At 47.1% G+C, this 22,434-nt stretch overlaps 1 protein-coding gene across 1 annotated transcript in view; it reads right to left on the reverse strand.

Annotated features, from left to right (window-relative positions):
• Nucleotides 1-11,871: 11,871 nt before the first annotated feature.
• Nucleotides 11,872-22,434, reverse strand: part of LOC118318126 — a 65,091-nt gene continuing 54,528 nt past the window's right edge. The window contains exons 4-5 of the mRNA XM_035647480.2: nt 20,708-20,913; nt 11,872-13,757 (exon numbers count right to left, since the gene is read on the reverse strand). Coding sequence (XP_035503373.1) covers nt 13,568-13,757; nt 20,708-20,913 — 396 coding nt within the window. The 3' untranslated portion in view covers nt 11,872-13,567. The remainder of the gene's footprint in view (nt 13,758-20,707; nt 20,914-22,434) is intronic.

Here is a 22,434-nt window from a genome sequence, read left to right on the forward strand (position 1 = left end):
CCGAGAGACAGGAACATTTACAGTGCACAGGTGGCGACAGAATCATTGCTGTAGTGGGCGAAGGCCTGGCGCAGACGTGGTGACTAATTCCGCTCTCGTATTGCACTCTAAGTTACAGCGCAACTATGAGCAGGCCGGGGGCCCCTCCCCCTCACACACACACACACACACACACACACACACACACGCTCATACACTGACACCACTAACCAGCCGCGTGTTGATGAAAGCAGAGTGCGCCCTATCATCTCTCCATCATCTGCTGTTGACCATGTAAACAGCTCTGGTGTACGGTCCACTTTGCCATCTCGCCGCACGCCGACATTTGTCCGGAACAATTTGCCGAGAGTGGTCCCCGGGATCAGGATTGCGAAACGACATTAGGAGCGGACATTAGTAATATTGCCGGGCCATATGTGTGGCAGACCGCTGAGGTCACCTGACACTGAAGGTCACCTTTTTTCAGTTCAAATTATTAAGTGCTTCCCCTCTAATCAGATGAGACGTCCCACATGCCGCCCGTGCACACAGCAACCAGTTTTATTTATAGGCTCCAAACCGAAATGACCAGTTGGTCAAATTTAATAGTGAGCAATAGGATTATACATGGAAACAAATTACCTAAGTGGGGGTACTCACTACCAAAATCTTTTCACAATGATGGAAACCACGGACATGATGTCTCCCAGTACTATTTCATTATTGGGTTTAGCGTCTGCATCTGTCAGCTAGGTCTGGCTTCTGGATGGGCCCAGCTTGTGTCCAGACTGAAGCACAGCTGCCAGCAGCTCACACTGACCCCGCTGGCCACCGCGCGCTCCAGGGTCGTGACGGGGAAGGCCAACGTCCCACGTGACCAGCAGCAACCACACAGACCCGGGCCTATAGTTCCCAATTACAATTACATAGCCTATACTGTCAAAAGAACCAACCGGGGGGCAAACGTGTCTCCCAAACTACTCTCTTCATCCGCAGATCACGACATCTGCCATTTAGTTTTTTCACACGTGCTCGGGAGCAGAGCATCCATTCTGACGCTCAGGCTCCTAAATGTGAGTAAGCGTAGACATTATTTAATCTGATAGAGTACAAGGGGGCCGACATCAGCATACGAGCAGAAAGCTTAAAGATGTCGTAGTAAACCATTTCTCCTCTTAAAGAGTTCTGCTGGTGACAAGTTTTTTTTTTAAAATATATATATATATTTTTTTTAAAATATTTTTTTAGGAAGGAATGCAATTAGACTTCAGCTTTAATATCTCAGAGGCTGTCACATTCTCAGACTACTCTGCTATGCTTGCCAACTGCAATCAGAAATAACTCTGTCCCTTCAACTTAATGAAAAACAAGTACTTGGCTATAAACTTGTAGTCATCCTCTATCCAATCACATTGTCTTGAGTAATTAAAATGATTAGCTTAATTAGCTTAATTAACTAAATTTGACTACAGGACATGGCCATATGGTGAGGAAAAACAAAGATGGGAGCTAATTAAAGTTAAAATAATGCAGGTTTTAATTAACTCAACCCTTAGGCATCAACATTTTCAAATTTATCCAAGCTGATAATTAAAAAGTCCTCTTGCCCAAGCAACATTTCTTCTCTGAGCTAATTAAATCTGGAAATAAATTAGCAACATGACGCTCCAAATATTAATTCCTGCTAGAAGATGACTTCACTTTCTAATGAAATTAATTAGCTGCGCTGGACCCTCAATCAGATGCCAGGCGCTGTCCGTGAGCATAGACCTCATGTAATCTAGCGCTCGGCTCAGGGCCCGGGGGCAGAAATTTACAATTGTAATGAACACTCTTTAACTGTGTGTCTCTCTTAATACACCAAATGAACATGTAGATCTATTTATGCCAAGGGCTGCCTCATTTATAAAGGAGTGGTAAGACCAGCTAGTTAAAACTTTTCTCCCCCCCCCCCCCCTCCCAGAAAGAATGTGCAGTGCGAAAGAGCACATAACCACATAGCTGCCAAAAGCGATGCCAAGACCAGCTTCAGCAGCCTGTAAGGTTCCACAGGCTGTGCCTGTGCGTATGCCAGCCTATTACAGAAGGCCCTCATGAATTCACCCCCCTACACTCTGTTGGCAGCTTAAAGGGATGACACAGTGGACAGGCGGGGGGGGGGGGCGGATACATAAAAATGTATCCGTCTGCATTTTCAGGTCCTTACTGTCGCCGCCGCCTATATGAATGTAATTCACTGTATATTCTGGTGGGGGGGGGGGGGGGGGGGGGGGGGGGGGGGGGGGGGCGCAGTGTTGTAAAACAAACTCCATTATCCGCCATTATGTCTCTGTTTGAACAGGCGTCTGGCTGCGTGAGACACCTCCAGAGTCGGCAAAGGGCAGCGAGATTGCGGCTCATATTCTTTCAGATTTTTCTGGAGACTCGCCGACTAGACTGGTCGAGCGCGAAGCACGACACACAGCAGCAGGGAAAAGCAGGTTACAACATATACACTGCACATTAAGATTGGGATTACAAAGATAAGATCCGGATGAAATTGGAATTATCCCCGCAGGGAAAATGCATAAAAATAAAAATAATTACAGTGTGCGGTGCCACGACGAGTCAGGTGCCATTCTAAATTGTTGTAACTACTGCAGTGGAACATGAATTTAGCTTTTTCAGCCTAACAATAAAGCCAAAATTTGAATTTAACTTTATCACACAGCAGAGTAAACGTCTTTCGGAGCCTTGTTCAATGCATTCATGTTAAATGATACTGTCATCAATAAGATAATATAAGAAGTAAGTTATCGAGACAAGCTTAACTTGATTACAGCCAAGGAACTTCCACCTGGAACAAGGACAATCTGGCACTTCCTCTTTTACTCAGGATCCACAGAGAACAGAGATGCAGACTGTACAGTAGGTGTCCCTCCAGAGGCTGCACCGCGACCCCCCCTCTCCGACGATTGTTGAGGCCCATTGGAGGAGTGCAGCATGAAGGGGCGAAACCCCTTTCGTTTCGCCACGGCGACAGAAGACGCTCTGGCCTTTGTGTCGAGCGCGTCGCCTCTCAAATGAAAAAGAGCCCGCCGTGCCTTTAAAATTGAGATAATTGTGTTTACTGGGCACAGTGTGGCTCTTTTGTAGACTGTGCAGACAACAAACTACGAAGAAGGGTGGGGGGGGGAGCTGCTCTTTTGATTCTGTCAGTTTTTCAATAATTAATGCTCTCCTCTGGCAATTTTGATCCGACATGTAAATACTTTCTCATCCCATTATGCAGAGCATTGATGAATGTGACAACATTCCGAGAGATGACGGTCCAGCGCGCACAGTCGCGGGCAAAACGTTACAGTTCGCGCTAATGACCCGGGCCCGCTTTCGACGTCGGCCCGCTTTGAGACATTAGGGAATTTGAAATTAAAGGTATACGGTCGGCCCACGCGACAAAGTGGCCCCTCGTCTAAACGGAATACTCACATCAGTCGAGGATGCGGCCGCGGCCCGAGCTTGGAGCCGGTTGCAGCTCGCATCAAAGGCGCGTCATCGTGCCCAACAGCTCCCCTTGCCATTTGGATCCCACTGAATCGGATCCTTTAGTTACATTTTTCCCCCCGAGCTATCTCTCCCCCTGGCTTTCCACGCTTAAGCACCATTAAAATGAAAACATATATACATAGTGTTGTCTGCGTCGGGGGCCTCGGCCTTCGTTATTTCACAGACCTGTCCTTGTTGTCTTGATCGCGGTAAACAAGCGGCGCACGCTCCTCTGACATCTCGGCCCCCCGAGTGTGGAGTCGTGTGACAAAGTGGTCAAGAATGCAGACACAATTAGCGCCACAGAGAAATGTCTAGATATCCAGCGAGCTGGTGCGCTGACCTTTAAAACAAAAGGCCTGCTAAACACGGGGATGATAGAAGTGCGCCGGCTGCTGCCATAAGGGGTTCAGCCCATTCATCTCAGGTGGTTTTCATATGTTCTGGCTTTTGAAGAATAATAGATCTCGAAGCTCTCATCACGCCGCCATTCCCCCCGTCAGATATTAATAACGCGGGCGGGGGGGGGGAGGGGGGGGGAAACTGAAGAAGGCGTTAGATTGGGTCAAATGCCTACACAGCTTTTAGACAGAAATATAAGTATCTGATGGCGTCTTGTTTATTTGAAGTTCAGAGGCCCACTTTTCCTAATTATCCCGCCGCAGATTCAATTACGAGAGAGATTCTGCCATTTTTTCCCCCTTCATCCGATGCGGATCCTCTTTAAACCGGCTCACCAGAGCGCGGCCGTGATTAACTTTAAAAGAGGGGTTGGTTGAGAAATAGCTTTCAAGGGCCGCATGACGGAACCAGGCAGAACGCCTCCAAATGATGTAACTCCGAGGCGAAGACACCACGCTCGCGCACACACACACACACACACACACCGGTCTCGCTCAGCGACCCCAAAGATACAGTCTGTGCTTTAATAACCCCCCCGACAGCGCGCGGGAGTCATCTCCGGAAGACACCCGACACATGTACCTGCGGAAAACACGGGACCGCCTGTGAACGATAACCCTTCGAGATCCGCCTTAAATGAGCCTCAACGCGTCTCCGACTGCACCTTCCGTGACCTGCCTCCGTCATGAGAGGTCAAGTCCGTGACAGGGTTAAAAACTTCTCTGGCCTCTCTGGTCACATAACATCCCAATTACTTTAACCATCTCACAGTGAATGGTGGGGGGAGAAGGGGGAGGGGGGGAGAGAGACGGAGCGAGAAGGAAAATACAATAGATAAAAGTCTGTCTCAGAGTAGAAAGATAAGTTCTTATCTTAATCTAATGACTCCACAGCCTTAATTTGTCAGACCCGGCTTGCCTGAGAGGAAAGGGGGTGGGGGGGGCACTTTCTTGTACACAGTGTTAATAAGGGACATCTCTCACGTCTCGGCGTCTGCGAGCGGCAGAGAAAAAAGGATCATCGGCGGAGCGGTCGGTGGCAACGGGGCGAGATGTGCCGACGGATTTTTTTCCTTTTTGAAAAAAACAAACAAAATGTCTGCTAACAGTTGCTAATTAGCACCTCATCGCCCTCCAAGTAGCTGCACGCCGCGGAGACGGCCAAGCACAAAAAGTATTTATAACCCGACTCCGGTGACTGGAGGAGATGAACAGCTCAGCGTGGCCGGTGGCCAGATCCCCCTCGATTTTTTTCCGCTCGCGCTGTGAAGCCGCCGAGCTGCGTTATAGTCGGACAAAAGTGTGCGATCGGTAAAGAAAATGTTGCCCTCTTTTTGTTTTGGATCAATTTCCCAAACACTCACTGGTTACTACAGTATACCATATACCATCACGTCAGTTTGAACGACAGCAACTTTCATGTGATCGAAATGAGTTTTCACATGATCTTGTTGATGTTTCTTTTTTTTCTCTTTTCTTTTTGTTGCCCCCAGCCATCGCCGTGAGCGTCTTCATTAATTGCATGGATGGATCTCTTCGGGAATCAAACTGTTAGACCTGGCAGTGTTGGTTGACATGCTTTGCTGACGGAGCTACACGGGACCAGACTGACGTGAACGACACAGACCAAAAAAAAAGAGAACCGACAAAAAAACCCCAACGCAACGCCTCTCGAGCTGCAATTTCTTGGACGAGACAAAGAAAATAGATTGTGAGCACAGTGTGTGTGTGTGTGCGTGTGTGTGTGTGTGTGAGAGAGAGAGAGAGAGAGAGAGAGAGGGAGAGAGCGCAAATCTCAATAGATTAATTTGAAGTGTTCACTGAATTGTGATTCCTTTTAATTAATGGTAGAATTAACTGCTTTGTTAATGCGCTCCTGGAGGAAATGAGCTGCCGGCGAAGTCTGCGGCGAACAAAAGAGGGGAGGACACATCTCTCCCGACATTTACACGAGTGCAACTTTTGCCAGTGTCGGGGTGCGGCGGCTCGCGTTGGGGTGAAATTTGTCTTGGAGGTATGTTTTTTCCCCCCGCGCCGTTGGCCGACACACCACAACGGAAAAACACACAGTGAACTGGGATGTTGCAAGGGTGTTGATGTTATTTTTGAAGCTGCGCTCATGTTGCTTTTGTACATTTTTCACCTGCATATTGTCGTGACGACAGTCTGACACCAGATAACAGCTGGCTGGATAATTGCAGGATCATTTGGATTCATTCCAACTTGAAACCTTTTTGAAAATTTTGAAATTCAATTTTATTTCCGCCATATCTGAGAAAACTTATGGCCGGCTGCACTTGCAGCAGGGAAGCCGCTTTTTGGATTCGGCCCCACAGATGGTACAGTCGTGGACGACAGTAAACACAACTTCCTCCGTCGGCGTAACCATGACAACAAATCCAAAGTTAGCTTTGCGCTCGTCTCCTATGATCTCCCGGGCAACGTCTTTTGCGGCGAGCCGCGAGCAATCTTCTCTGCGCGTACGCGCGCACGTGTGTGTGTGCGTGCACGACTAATGTGTGCGTACTTACACATGCGATGCAGTGAACGCCGTGGACCAATCTGCATTGGAGTAACGGAGCCCCACCGTAGACGATAGTAGCAGGAAAAGCGGTGGGGGGGGGGGGGGTTTCTGTTAAAACTTTTACATCAACTGTACATTATGTCGCCGTGATGCAGCACGTTGCAACACTGACGGGGGTGGAAGAGGAAGTTAGTAGGTCAGGGGGTCAAATATTACAATGAATCAATCGCCGACAAAAAAACAAAAAGCCACAAGCTGCCGATGTGGCTGCAGACCACCATGCTTCACATTTTGACGGGCATGTGCTGGTTTCCACGCAGAGGTCGGCCCCAGTGAGACACTGGAGGCCCCGTTAAAGAAAACTATATTCCATTTTACAGTCAGGATATGTGGGTTGTGTTTGACTGGGTAGGTTGTATTCTGTCGGGATATGGCTTGTTCACAAGCTGAGCCTCTCAGCGGTCGGACTTTGCTGGAGCAACGTCAGCAGGTATAACCAGCAGTAGTGGTAAAAGAACAGAATTATGCTCCGCGTTTCTCTCCGTCGACTTCAACTCCAAAGGACACGGGTGATTCGAAAAGTCTTTTACCAGTAGAACAACAGAACTTTTTCCCGCCTCCCACAAACACGCGTGCCGCTGTACGCCAGGAGGTCGACGTGACGCTCGCGGGGCCGTGAAGTTGCGGCGGCGGAGCGGCCCTCCCCCTCGCCTACTCTTAGCGTTCGCTTAATTAAACGCTGCCTTTGTGGCGAATGTCTGCAGCGGCTTCCACGTCTGGCAATGCACGTCGGACTTAACACAACATGGACCTTCGAGACAACATGAACTCCTCCGCTGGTGCAGATGCAGAATTTTTGAATGGCTGTTTCCGCGCAGCAGACGACAAAGAAAAAAACACAAACGTGTTTTACTGCCCTACTGTGCACAGGGAAACATCACAAACGACGAGGTCGCCGATCTGTACAATCTGCTGTATGTACGAGCGCCTGACAACGGGCACATTTCCACGGCATTTGGTCGGATTTGGGCTCACGGGGGCCTCGAAGTGCGTCGGCGTCGCACTTCTGTTGCCGGCGCCGGTGTCGATACACAAAACATTCTCTTTCTGACAGTGTACTCTGCGGATGATTTTGTGCCCGGGCGACGCGCCGAGACAGGAAATCATTGAGATTTCACAAACGGTGATATTGGAAGTGGAACTGAGTGAGTGTTGCAGGCCGCGTCCCTGCAGCGGCTTTAAACACGTGCTAAATGACTCCGCGTCGACGCCCATGCTCGGTGTAAATCCGTCAACGGTGAGAGCGTGTGTCCATGTGTGTGTGTGTGTGTATGTGTGTGTGTGAGAAGTTTACACAGCACTTCATCTTTTTCATCCAGTCATTCTGGGCTTTTAATGAACTATTTCCAATGGGTTTCTCCAGTGAGTTTGCGTATGCATCCTTCAGTAAGAGCAGATCTGGATGCTTGTGTCCATTCAGGATCCGCAGCCCGCTCCTCAGTCATGACATGACGCCACGCTGTCACCGTGCCAGCGCAGCGCAGGTGACCCGCGTCGCTCCAAATCAAATTGAACCCACATGAGCTTTGCCCACTGGATTTTTAAAGGAGGATACGCTCCCCTGACCCCTCCTTTTGGACTACGATTTCAAGACGGTTTCACGCGCCAAGCTCGGAGGAGGACGCGTTCGCGTAAATGTCACCTTGCGTGAGCGGTGCTACCCCCGCTGACCCCTCCCCGGATATAACCCCCCCCCCCCCCAAACAACAGCTGCATATTGTGTTCAAGAGCAGGGCAACGGGGCACCCGCACGAGCTTAATATCAGCGAGCAGGCGATTTTCCTTGCACAGGGCCTGTCAAGCATGATGTACGTAGTGGACCGGTATCTTTCCCCGCCAGAGCTCAGATAGTTTTGATATTTTTATTAGCATGTCCTCAATCATAAATCACCGCGGGGGGAAGTGAGGCCGATCCCTCCCCTCCGCGCAGCATCAGATTACAGGCGGAAGACAAAGTTATCGGACACCTTGCTGCCGCGTGTCTCCTGTTTAAGCTACAACACTTTTCGCGCAGAGACTTTCGTTTCGGGTTTTTTTTTTTTTTTAACGTTCAGACATTAGAGTGGAGCGGAATATAATATACATACAATTATGTAAATTCTTCATCTGCATTCATGAATGCCCGGGACAAAAAGCGGCTGGACAGGCAAGTAAAGCACTTCTAGCGCTGTCGGGCTGTGATGTCATATCGCTTTAAATAACCTCGGAGGACGTCGTTTTGCGTTATTGTGCATCTCGTGATGTTATCTTCTCAACGGAGACACATTAATGCATTGTTTAAGCACAACGCTGTGTCCATTTGCATCACAATAGGACTATTTTTCTTGCCCCCCCCCCCCGACTCAGGCCAGGCAGCCGCCGAGCCGGTCTGCAGCTGCACACATTTTCGTGTCATACCAAGTTGCTTGCGTGCGCAAAACTGTCAGACTCCCTTAAAGGCCCTGGATGCTATGTGTAATTCCTTTAACACGAGGCCGGGGCAGATATCCTTATCATTGTTGTAATGGCGTGCTCATGCCACCCTGCATCCTGCGAGCTTGCACAAGGCAGCTGGTGATTCACTTAATTTATTCGACGCGACCCCACGCTGGATCCGACCGCGCCGCCGCTCGCGTCGTGTTGACGCCCCCCCCCCGACTACGTGGCCGGACACTCGGCAGCCTTCGTCCTTCAGAGGTGATCCCAGGGTCATACGTGATCCTATCGCAGGGTCCTTTTTTTGGACTTCCTGTTCACGAAGAACAAATGTGGCGGAATGTAAAAGTCCTGATCAGAATTCACGTTCCGGCTAATCAACATTTAGTCGTTGCTTTCCTCTCATCAAGTCTTGATGAAAGATTTTTATTTTTTTGTCGCCGTCGGAGTTGATTTAATATGCAAATACCATCTGCATTTTTTGGTTTAATCCTCCTCAACAGGTAGCCAACTCTAAAGCAGATCTCCTGTCACTCCCAACCTGGGACCTTTGGCACTCGGACGCGCCGACTCAAATCTGTGTGTTGGTGCTTCAAAGCAACTATCTCGTTCACATGTGGTGCGGAGCGCTGCGGGTGAGTCCCGGCTGGATCTCAGTCGACGCAGTGCGGGAGCTCTTATCTCTCCCGATGGATCCGGCCACTCATTGTGGAGTGGACTCGTCTAATGAGCTCGGATTTTCAACAAAAGGCCTCGGCTGGAGTTCAGTCTGAAATGAGCGCGGGGCATTGATACGTTTGGTGAGCAGGCCCCATGCAGTTTTGAAACGGACACAAAAGAGACATTACGTACTGTGCATCTTACAAAAATGAATTAGCAGTTTGCAGGCGCACCTTTGTGACCATATACTGAGCCAGTTTCGAAATGTGGTTACAGTGGCGGTCAGTGGTGTCGTGGTGCCTTGGGTATACTGCTACTTCACTGGACCAACCTCACCCGTCTCCTCCATACTCTCTGGCCACCCTTTACCACATACGTTGTTTAATTTGAATTGTACTGTAATGGGAAATGTAACTATCTCCATGTACTCAGGCATGAATTAAAGGTACAGTAGTTGTACTCAACTTGAGTATTTCCAATCTGGCCAACTCCGTACCTCTGCCTCACAACAATGTTAAATGTAATGTTTGTTTGCGACACAATTAGTTTATTTTCCAGCTTCAGTTTAGTTGCTATTTTCTTCGCAGATGAATATTTCAGATACAAAGAAAAGTTTCAAATGATAAAATATGATGCACTGCTGTATAAGAACTAGTTAAAACCAGTTCTAACATGGCCAACTGTAAGAATAAAATGCTACTTTCACATTAATCTGTTGGTTATAATAATCCAATAATATGATTTGGCTGCAGTATATGATAGTGTAGCAAAGCACAGACTGTGGGCACGTGTCTGAATTATGAGCAACCTAATGTCACGTTTGATACTTTAGCCGTGTCGCAACTCAGGGGCCGTCTCCTTCGGACGCTAGCGGCGCGACTCCGCCGACCCATTTCAAAGGCTCCTTCAAACATGGCCCGACAAATGCGCCCTTCCATTCCCGAGCAACGAAGGCTCCAACGGCCGGGTGCCTCCCTCCCTCCCAACCCAACCAGTCACAGGATTCAATGAGCTTCGGTGACGGATTTTCTCGTACCGTTGGCACCAGCTGGTGACGGCATACAGGAAATCCGCCGTAGACCAGGCCGTATTTTTGGTTCAGCCTTCGACCCTCCACGCGGCCGACGAAGGGGACAGCCCCGGAGTTGGGACACAGCCTTCAAATTACGACTTTTACTTCTGATAGAGTATATTGCTCATATTCTTATTGCAATGTTGTTGTCATTGCTTTAACTAATTGACTGATCGTCTCAGCGCTATAGGACAATACAGTTTTGCTGCCTCTTTACCGTTACGATCTGCACGTTTGACCCGGTGATGAACGCTGACGACCGTGCATCAGAACATAATGTGATAATGTGTTGTCGGCGGCTCCATGCCCACATAAATGGGCAGCTGCAGCTCAGATGGTAGAGTAGGTGGGCTATTAATTACAGGAGTGGGCAGTTCTATCCTTGGCTCCTCTTGTCCTTGAGCAGGACACCGGCGCCCCGAATTGTTGGAAATGTACGGATACGGACATAATGTCCCGTAAATAAATATAATGTGAAAGAACTTTTTAAACAGTAGGCTGCTGCTGTCAGACAGGAAGGTAAGGGCGGATGAAGACTTCGGAGCTTGCCAGGGTTCAGATTCGTCCTGCAGGATGGCCCCGTAACCTTTCGGTTTGCCATTTGCGTCGATGCCCTGTATAGATGCAGGAGAAGCCACTGGAGGGGCGCACTCTCCACGTGCCCACCTGCCTGCCTTACCGCAGTCTGCCGTACCATGTGGAGCCCCAGATGTTGTCGGCGGAATAATCCACACACACACACACACACACACACACACACACACACACACACACACACACACACACTCATGAAAGTGTCCATCTGGCCCCTCTCGCGCGCGCACACACACACATTAAGCCCCCGGAAACCATACAGGCAATGGGGACACTGGGAAGCCTCTGCAGGCCGGCTATTGTGGCATTTACCAGATACAGCAGTGAGGTACTGCCGCGCGTCTCCTGCTCTGTCCACGGAAGGTCCCCGAGCGGAGGCGGCGCGCAGCTGAGAGTCAATGGCCGTGACCGAGAGGTGAAACAGAGAGGGACCGGGCGGGATAAGCCCGCGGGATCTCGCCACAAGGAAGTGAGAAGAGGGCCTTTTTACGTTAGCTGTGCCCCAGGCACGCGCAGATGAGGGTAAAGCTGCTGCCTGGCAGGAGAGGCACCGACACCACAGCCCACACCCTGCACCACAGCTGCTACTGTTAAAAGACTAGTATTTCATTTGGACTGAACACAGAGAGACCTGGAAATCGTTCAATGTAAACATCAGATTGAGGCCTGCCCCAAGTTTTTTTTTTATTTGTTTCCACAGACAGCATAAAAACTTTTTTCAACAACAAAAGTTAATGACGGTTAATAGCAACACAGTTTTCAATTAATCAACATGTGTAATATACAGGAACGTTTCCAACTGAAATTCAGTGACAGAGTTACACTTATTCACCGCACATTCTGAGAGAACACTGTGACTTGAGGGGGAAACAGTTGTTTAATGTGTTCTGTGGCTGCGGAGGAAGTCTGAGTTAAACATCACCCTGTTGATGTCATCGGGTTTTATCTCTGCTCGGGCCTGTAGACTATGAATTCAGAAGAGATGTGCATGTGGTACAAACTGGGGGGCACGAATACTTACTGAGCATGAAGGGTAAGAGAAAATAAAGGAAGTACTGGTTGCATTATGGGCAATGTAGGCTGCAGCTTTGGACATACAAAGAACCCAAGGTTATCGTCTTCCTAGGCCCCTAATTTTATGAAAGCACTGGCGTACCTCCAATGACCCATTAGAATGAAGTTTGTTGGCCATAGATGCCCACGTATACTACACCAAACACAAACAGTGGTATAATAGTACTAGTATACCAAAGGTGTATTAATCTGTAGATGAAAATAGTCCCCATTAAAAATAAGTTTTTACAGCAACGTCCACTTTTTGGTCCAAACTTTGAGTGTTTAGTGGTTTTTATTACTTGGCCTTAATGAAAAACAAAAAATATTGCCACATATTTTTGAATTATTTGTATCTATAATGCCAGTGGGCTTGGGTCAGTGGGTATTGAAATAAAATAACTTTGGTTTTCTCGTGGATGTTGTTGACATTAAGTAAAAATACAGAGCCTTTAACCCTGTGTTTCAATATCCTGACCTCAAAGCTATATCATTTCTTATCAACACTTTCCAACAATTTTTTTTTTTATCTGCAGATACTGTAGGACTATACACATGGAAAACATGAAGTGAGTGTGGCTTGTGGCTACGTCCGATATGAACGTCCTGTCAGACGTATCGAAGAAACCGCAGCGTTGCGTCTCCCTCGAAAAACACACAGTATAGGTGCAAACCGAAAAGCTGCTACATTTGAAAATACAGCGTTAGACGACGTGGCGGTGACAGAACACGAAGGGCTACTTGCTGGCACCTTCCTCCGTCTGTATGATAACGGTTATGTTTCGGGAACCCAGAGCGTCTCACTGGTGAAGAAGGTTCTCTCGCTTTGTGTAGCGGCGGCGGGACAGACGCTGCTCCCCCCCCCCGTCCTCGTCACCACCTCACGGGCTATTCAATTAGCGGAAGGAGCACGGGAGATGGAGCCATAATGGAGCTGATGAGATGCACAAGGACAGGTGACACTAATCAGAGCGGCGCCCCATTGTCTCTGTGTGGGCATCATTAAGGGAAGAGAGAGAGATTTCAGCCTTTTCCTCCCTCTCCCCCTGATCACGCTCGTGCAAGCTGCGTGCATTCCCTTCCTCATCATCACTTTGCAATAGGCGAGGCTATATCCACTGAATAAAGTGCAAATACAAAAAATTGGTTTTAAAGTGTAAAATCTCCACTAAATGCTACGCTGATAAAGTGACGTGATTTTCGTGAATGGCTGTTAGACACAGCTAATACTCCAAAGGATTTACCCTTGGCCGCCCTAATTCTGTAAACTCCTGTTTGTGGTTTTTAGAAAAGGTAGCCACTCTCCAACACATCCGCCTTCCTTGCGTTGACTTGACTGGCTGCGGGCGCTGATGGGGCGTGACCCGCCGCTGGGCCCCGGCTCGCTCCGCCTTCACCGGTGCCCCTGGCCCGGATGGTGAAGGCCCTCTGCTCAGCCTGCCGGTAGCGACCGCTGAGGAAGGTCGCCAGACACCTGAGAAAACACCACCGAGGTACAAACATGAGGAGACAAAAGGGACTTGTGGATGTCTGACTGCGCCATCCCACATATTTCGAATTAGGTACATTCACACTTCATCTCAAATAACGTTGTTAGTGTTATAACATAATCCTAATCTCATTATTAAATTCCTTCGCCTATTAACCGAGCCTTCGGCGAATGTGGGAAGCCCCTGTTGAACTCTTGAGTGCTGCTTCGCCTCGTGACATGACTGGACCATGCCGACTATTGGGACCCAGACTCTCCAAATATTTAGGTAGAGGACATATTTTCCATGTGTAAAATATAACACAACTGTACTGTCCAGGGCCAAGAGCTGATGTCTAACGTTGACTTTAAAACACCTCAACGGTATCTGTGTGAGAACCTGCAGCAATGGAATTAAATTTGGGCATCACAGTCAACGCTGTATCCTATCAAATACATGTACATACTACTAATTTACTTTGCCAGGCACATTTCAGAAGAAACATAGTTGTTGCCTGCATTAAATACTCTGGCCTCCTTTTGTCCAGGTGAAGCGAGGCATTGCAGTACAGCAGAGGAGTCGTACATGGGAGGTTAGCATTGATTTTTGTGTTAACAAAGGATAAGACTCCACATAGGTGTATAGATTGTTAAAGTGTCCATCTGCCCATATCCATACAAGCATGTCTACGGTCTGTTTTTTTTCTTTCTCTGCAGTATGTCAAGGATTTAAGATATATATTCAGGTGAAGGTTGTGGTTTTGGATGTATATAGAAAAGGTAAAACCATACAGTGTTGTGCTTCAGGCCAACAGATCTTCAGGCTTTTTAAATATAATTATTAATGGGCATTATTTTCCCCAATGTAACCACGCAGTAATTCTTTTTTGGACACCTGTGGACAGCAGAATAAGGTGTGAACACATCAGTGACATGTTAACATCCAAATAAGCTGTTAGCAAGTTAGCTAGCCAAGCCAACAACTCAAAGACCAATATTCACTTTACTTTTAACTCTGTTTTTGGTCTCCACCACCCCTGGAAAAAGTATGTGATTCTGTAACTGTTAAATGCCCCACTATGTATCAAGTAGAGTAGGGTAGGTGTATCACTGTCAGGCTTTCACAAAATGGCAGCCAATAACCCTATAGCACGACACAAAAGCACAGTTCAGGTGCAGGAACGGGGTTTTAATGATCAAGCAGGGGGTCAAACCAGGTGGTCAATAAGGGCAGCAAACAAATGCAGGAGGGGGAAGGCAAAAAGGAAAGTCAAAAAAGGCAGGTCAAAAAACACATACAGGCAGAAGCAGGATCAAAATAACAGAATGCTGGAGAGCTTAGTTTACACACTAGACAATCTGGCAGAGAAGTGAGGGAATGTAGCGGCACATATACTGAAGGGCTGATGAGCTGATGAGGAGCAGGCGAGTGTGGGGGTGGGGCAGGCCAGGTGAATGGAATCAGCAGGCGGGGGGGTGGCAGAGTCCGAAATGAACAGGAAACAGACAATGAAAAAAACTAAAGCCTGGCTGAAGTTGTGACAATCGCAATTCACTGATAGCAGTGTTTCCGCTCGGATTTTTTTCAGCAGCGGGGGCAGGCCAATGAAAGGGGAAAATAAGTCCACCAAAGCAGCAATCGGGGCAAAATGTGACACTGAAGTGCATCAGTGCACAACATCGAACATGCGTGTTGAGGATCTTCACTGGAGGAGTAAAAGCCCTTAAAGGTCTTTAAATTGCAACTTCATGACATGTCATGAAATTCTGTCGGAGCGGCGGCAATCATTTGGACACCAACTGACACAATGTTAGTGAGAACAGTGACAGTGAACCAGTTACGGACCATAAAAAAACAAAAACAATGAACACAACTGCTTGAGAGGATGATAAGAGGATTCTATGCTTTTCTCTGGTTGATATTATTCTAAATGTTCAGAATTGGTAGAAGCATCCCCGCTCTCTGTGCCCGGACTAACATCAACCTGGTGGACATCCCAGTCCGGTGTTCACTCGCTGCTTGGCATGCAGGAATTACAAAAGGTCCATTGGTTTGGTTAAGATTTTTTTGACAATGTGCTCAGACGCTACAGGACAAAAAACAAGGTCCTGTCACGTCATGTGATTCCTCATGATGTTGAACACCCACAATGATGTAGGGGCCAATCATGGTAGCTGACTGTGTACAAAGCGGTTGGACAATGTCAAACTGTATCTTTTTCTTCGAACAGTAGCCACCTAATACCGAGGCCGACACCTTTCAGTCCTGGCAACGTGAGGGACGAGCAGAGAAATGAAGATGTTCATCATTTCCCCTTAGTATTTTTCCATCCGACATTTTCGATCCTTCATTGCGATTCAATAGCTTAACATGTTTAGGAGCTGTTTGGGGAAAGGCAATACGCTGGACGGCAAACACAAAAGCCGTTTCGCGGCACATTGACTGAAGGCATAACCTCAGTCCACAAGATAATTGTCTGCTGAGGCAAATCGATGCCTCAGATCAGAATTGAACATTCTGCTTGTTTACAACATCTATCATTGGCTCTTATCAAGTGTGATCAGAGCAATTTTCCCTCCCTTAATATAGGGTTTGATGGGACGAAGAAAAGCTCAATTCTCGGAGAATTGGAAAACACATTTCTCGCGCTCCGTGGTAACTAAACTGTCAGCAGATAAGAGAGTCCATAGTATCAACTCGTGGGTAATTCATCTTACAATTGCGCCGTCGTGTTTTCACTCGGAGCTGCTTGGAAATATTGTTTGAGGCCTTTGCTCGAATGTTCACACAAAAGGGAAAGTGTGGGAAAAAAAGGAGGGAAATGTGGAACCCAAAATGTGCAGCGTGCTCTCTCTCGCTCTCTCTCAAATTCTCTCAACTTATGTGTAGTTGTTGCTTTAAAAACAAAAACCAGATTTGTACGCTTGTGTAGACTATTATCTGCAGAGGGCCGACGAGCCGCTCGTCCTCAGGCAGCTCTGCAAACTGCTGCAGACAGTAGCGTGAGGTGAGAGAGCAGTGTAGGCCACTTTGTATCATGTCAGCGCTAGCGGTTCGACGCCATCTCCACAGTGTCCCTTGTCACCAATCACATCCTCTTAAACCACCCAGGGAGCTTGACACCCCCCCCCCCCCCCAACACACATACACAAACACACACACACACGTACACACTCCCTTATCTGTCAATGCTGCTTAAATAATGTAATTAATGACTTAATTAACATTTCCATAATCTATTTTAATAAATCTAACACGGCATAATGAGAGTTTTCTAACCTCCAGGCAGTGGCATATAAAAATTCACAGTGCAGCGCCGCATGGCCAGGGCACCGTCTCGGCGCCGCGACTCCTGACATGACGGCGGAGGGTGGAAGGAGAGGGCGCATATTGTGTGACAGCCCTCTGGAAAGCAGTTCGAGCCTGACAAACGTCATGTGACTTTGTGAAGCTGTCCAATAACAGAACCTGCGACGAGGAGGGGGAGGGCAGCGAAGAAACCCCTTTTTTTTCAAGGTTTTCAAAAATTTTGTAAGTTTGTAAGCAGACTGCAGATTATACAGAAATGAGCCTGGGCACAATTCTGGAGGTCTCCTTTGACGTTGTTTTGTGTGGAGTTTGCATGTTCTCCCCCGTGTGTGCGTGGGTTCTCTCCGAGTTCTCCGGCTTCCTCCCACAGTCCAAAGACATGCAGAATGGAGGTTAGGTTCATTGGAGACTCTAAATTGACCGTAGGTGTGAATGTGAGAGTGAATGGTTGTCCGTCTCTGTATGTGGCCCTGTGATAGGCTGGCGACCTGTCCAGGGTGAACCGCGCCTCTCGCCCAATGTCAGCTGGGATTGGCCCCAGCCCCCCGCGGCCCTTAAACGGATAAAGCGGTAGACGATGGATGAAGAAAACTAAAAAGAAGAATGCTACAGTCCGTCTCTCAATGCTCTACAACTTCTCTACTCTGTCTGTGGCACTCGGCCTCGGGCCCACTTGGGTCCTACTGGAAATCTGTTAAAAACAAGCCACAAATATGAAGTTTCATTCTGAAAAGTATCAGTAATTTCGTCACACGGGAGAGAGACAATGGTGCATTTGTCGGGGACTATTGTCAGTTGAGGATTGATGCACATTGATGTTTTTGCTGTTTTGCAGTATCGACAGCAGCAGGACGTTGTGTCGGGGATTGAGTTAATTAATCCTACAGCGTAATGAAGGACACCGTCACCCTGCAGTGCAGTGATGTGACTCGTGGGCTCGCTGAGCGTTTTGAACAGCAATGTGACTACGACACGGAGGAATAAGACAAATCAAGCTCTGACCGCGCAGACATTATCTGTTAGTTGAAAAATTTCAGTACTGATTTTTTGTTTTCAAACAACTTCCTACTTCGTAATACTGGCAGCCTGATCCTTTAAAAAACAGGATTCCTCCTCTTTAGCATAACTCCCACAACCCTGCTGGAAGGAGGATTATAAATAATAAATCATTAATACAACAGCACCAAGAATATATCTTTTTTTCTATACCATACTTTTAGTTAATACGTTTTTTGATCAAAACCGTCTACGTTACCCATGAAGCAATGTGACCAATGTTATTTCAGTTTGAGATTCACGTGTGTTATGCTGGCGGTGGCCAGCCTGGGAACTGTTCAGACTGAAACAGAGATGCCCCCACCCCAATTTTTGCAAAGATTTCAGCCACAGCCAATGGTGACTCACGTGACGCAATTCAGTCGATTTTTCTGCACCTCCCTCCGGAGCCAAAAAAGAGATTACACAACTATTTTTCACCGATGCAGTGGTACACTGTGACACCTGCAAACACTTTGATGTGTCAAACCAGTGGCGTTCCATTTTTGGAGAAACAGAAGAGATAAAAACGGGACTGCACTGGATAATACATTGACCGTGAAAATCGGAAATATGCTATTGCAGTCAAAATAGAACTTCAACTTAAATCACATTTATTGAGAAACCGTTTTTGGAAGGAATAGTACTTATGGGAGCTGACAACCCCCCCGTCATTAGAAGGGCATCACGGCAAGAATACACAATGCAGGTGTGACACAATTTAAAAAAGTCATTCCCAACTGTTCACTTGTTCATCTTTTTGTCTGATAGTGCCTGTTTCAGAGATGAACAGGGTGAGTGGTGGGCAAGAGACGAGGGGGGGGGGGACTTCCCTCAACCCCCACGGGGGGCTGAAGAGTGACTGAGATGCACCCTGACAGGGGGCAGCAGGAGGCTGGCACATCCCAGGCAGCACAGGCACCATGGGGCATGAGCCCGCGAGGCCCACTGATCCTAATAAGGGCACCCACCGACCGTCCCACTGCACCAGTAATGATTTTAGCATCAGTTGACAGCAGAGCTGTTTAGTGCAGTAGGATAACTCCGCAGCCAAACAGACCGAATGGACAGTATTTCCACCGCACGATGACGGTTTGTCCTGCATATATCCTAGAATGCTTCTCAGCTTTGATGATTCGAAGCAACATAATGATTCTACTTTGTTCCTTTTTAATGTTTGGCAGACATTACCAGTGTTTGTATCTGTGACAGTGTGACCGTTATCACGACGACATACCTGAAACCGCATTCAAGTCAAACAACGGGCGAGTACCCGCGGCCCGAGATCTGCCGCGAAGGCGGTTCGTCCGCTGGAGCCCTGCCGAACGTGTGGTAAACAAACCGATTTCCCGTCATAAAATTACAGCTCATTACTGGCGCGGATGAAGGGGCTTCAACAACATAATGATGCAGAAGCACATTACCAGCACAACCATATTTATTAATTACCAGTTCACTAGCCACATTCCTCGCGAAGGGTGGTTAATGGGGGGAAAAAAGAAAAGTTACGAGACTTGTAGCGTTAATTACAAACAGCTTTCTCGTCTTAGATAAGACAAATACGGCAGGAGGAGGGAGACATGTCGAACACAAAGTTTTAATTTTACTGTTGGCCTGAAAAGAGACTGGAGGCTGACATCACTTACTTGCATCATATCTTAGGCAGGGGAGTCCAAATCACAGAATCCAGTCGATTAAGGTCAGCCTAGTAAAGTCAGGCTTGAATTCTAACCTGACTGGGATTGCGGGCATCATCGATCATTTATAAAGGCTAGTTTTGCTTATTATATTGCAACCAATGTTTTTTGACTTATTATTATAATGCATAAAACATTAAATGTCCAGATTGCCCCAAATAGTTTCAGACAGACGGACGAATGGGTACTTTATATGTAGTTATTTGGATAAATATGTATTTGTTTTGTGACACACCTGGGTGATACATAAATATAACATACCTGTGTAATGTCTTCATCCTATATTTGGATAAAAATACTGTACTAAAATCCTATGGCCGGCCCTGAAACCGGTAAACTCCTCACTGATGTGCAGCCTGATCGAGTCACTGCATGAGGGCAATCATGGATTACGCAACCTGTACCAGTAATCTGATTACAGTTTTCGTCACATGTTGCCTTCTAATCACAGAGTAGATATTGTTTGTGCCAGGAATCTAATGTATTATTTACAAGGTTGATGTTAATAAAAAACAGGCTGTTCATTTACTAATGGTTTACAGGACTGCAGGCATTGTTCCAATTAGCAATATCAAAATGGGAAAGAAGGCTAAATGAAAACAAGAGGGGTGGGGGGTGGGGGGGTGTCACGGGTCAGACGACAACATGTTTTCAGAGATGACTATTTGTGTGGCACGGATGCTCGCCGCTTCTTGTTTTGAAAGTCACGTAAAAATGAGATATTTCTTTGAAATATCGTTTGCATTTGTAAATTGAAAACACCTCTTGAGTGGACAGACCGCCATCATGGTTTTAATCATAATCATCAGTATTCTGACTGTGTTCGCCAAGTTATGGAGAGAGCAGATCAAGGGTACTTCTACTCTAAGGGTACACAAAGGTTAATACAGAGTCACAAAAATGTAAATACTCACTTGATGAGCATGATCTCCGTCAGCAGACCGAAAGAGGCTGCCGCCACTTTAAAGGTGCTGGGAGGCGGAGGGCTGGTGAAGACGGTCATCATGTAGTAGACGGCAAAGGGCACCAGACCCAGCAGGGCGAACACAGAGATCAGCACGAGCCACGTCTGCCACTGGAAGCCAACCGACCGCCACGGAGAACTCCACTGGAGCTGGTACTGCACAAGAAGAAAACAACAGCATGCAAGAGTGGGTCCTCATGATTTCGCACGGTCACACTGTTTTCTCTTCAAATCAAAATGGCTCTAGTTTAAAGATGTAAATGAAATTAAAGCCAGCGACAGAACGGAGGGGTCGTAGGGGCGTTGGCATTGTGGTTCCAGAAGCGGCACTGTGGGTTCATCCAGTCGATCGCCATCTAACCACATCATCAGGTCCAAAACTTTATCCAAACTCTACTTTGTGTTTAGTCGACATTAGCACGTGGTCATTCTAATTGGCTCAACTAAGATGGTAACCATGGCAATCATTTCATGTGCTTTCAGGATCAACAAAGTAGAGCCGAGCATGTTAACCTGAAGACTTAAGTATTTAGCTCTAAGTACAGCATAGCCGTAGATTCTTAGCAGGCGTTTAGACCAAAAACAGCAGTGATTTTTTTGGGGGGTGTGTTGCTTCAGGCGTACGATCAAATGGGATCCAGGAAGTGGAGTTCAGGTAACAGATCTGTGAATCTGAAGGCTTATCAGGATGACACAGGATCTCACATCTAGAAAAATGATTCCATCTAATGGAAACGCGATGTGCACACAGGGATCTAGAAGGAATGTGCGCTCGCACATATTTGACCGGCCACTGTGGCAAATCTTGATCCCTCTGTGTTGGCACGGCCTCTGATTTGTCGTATGGGCCTCGTTTCAATGAGTGAGGAGGTTGGTTTTTTTTCATGCAGGGCTAAAGTCTGTCTGATACAGATAACTGTTTTTAAAGTATTTTACTGGAAATAAATATGCAACTATGTTGACCGACTGCATAACAACAACTGTAACAGCTGTGTCAATCTCATTCAGGCTTGTTGCAATTAATATCTGATGTTTTTTTTTAATGGAACAAGCTCTAGTTTTGAAGGAAGATGACGTAACTGTTCTTACTCCCTCCTACAAATCTCTTGAGTGGTCGACTGTGTCTTCACCGGGCTGAAATAGTTCCTGATCAGAACAGCACCAGACCTATTTATACTACGTAACACACAGGAGTTGTGAGCAGGGAACTTTTACGGTGTGGAACCAGGCGATGACATTTCTTAGTCCTGTTAAAATCTGCGCCAACTGCGGAAATATTTGGGCCAGCTAATGTCTAAATGTGGCGAATAACAGACACTGATAGCACATGGGGTCATATTTGTGTTCTACTGTAAACTAGTGCAGAGTCAATCTCTCCCAGATGTGTCCATATTTCATTCATTAAAATAATTATATTTTTATTACAATGAGTTTTCCAATGCAAACCCTTATGTTCAGGGGTGTAGCACCAAATTCTGGGCCCTATACATAAGCAGTCTCTGCCCCCCCCCCCCGGTCCTACGCCCATGCTTGTGTTACAAGATATGCACAATGGTGACCAATGGCCAAATCGTACTTGTAACAGTTTTTCTGAGTCTAGTGTTTTTCCAGTTAAAACACAAAACAAACAAACACTGAGCAATGAAGCCAAAAACCAAAACAGGACAAATTTTCGTA

The sequence above is a fragment of the Scophthalmus maximus genome, chromosome 13 (assembly GCF_022379125.1).
Source record: "Scophthalmus maximus strain ysfricsl-2021 chromosome 13, ASM2237912v1, whole genome shotgun sequence".
NCBI classification, from domain to species: domain Eukaryota; kingdom Metazoa; phylum Chordata; class Actinopteri; order Pleuronectiformes; family Scophthalmidae; genus Scophthalmus; species Scophthalmus maximus.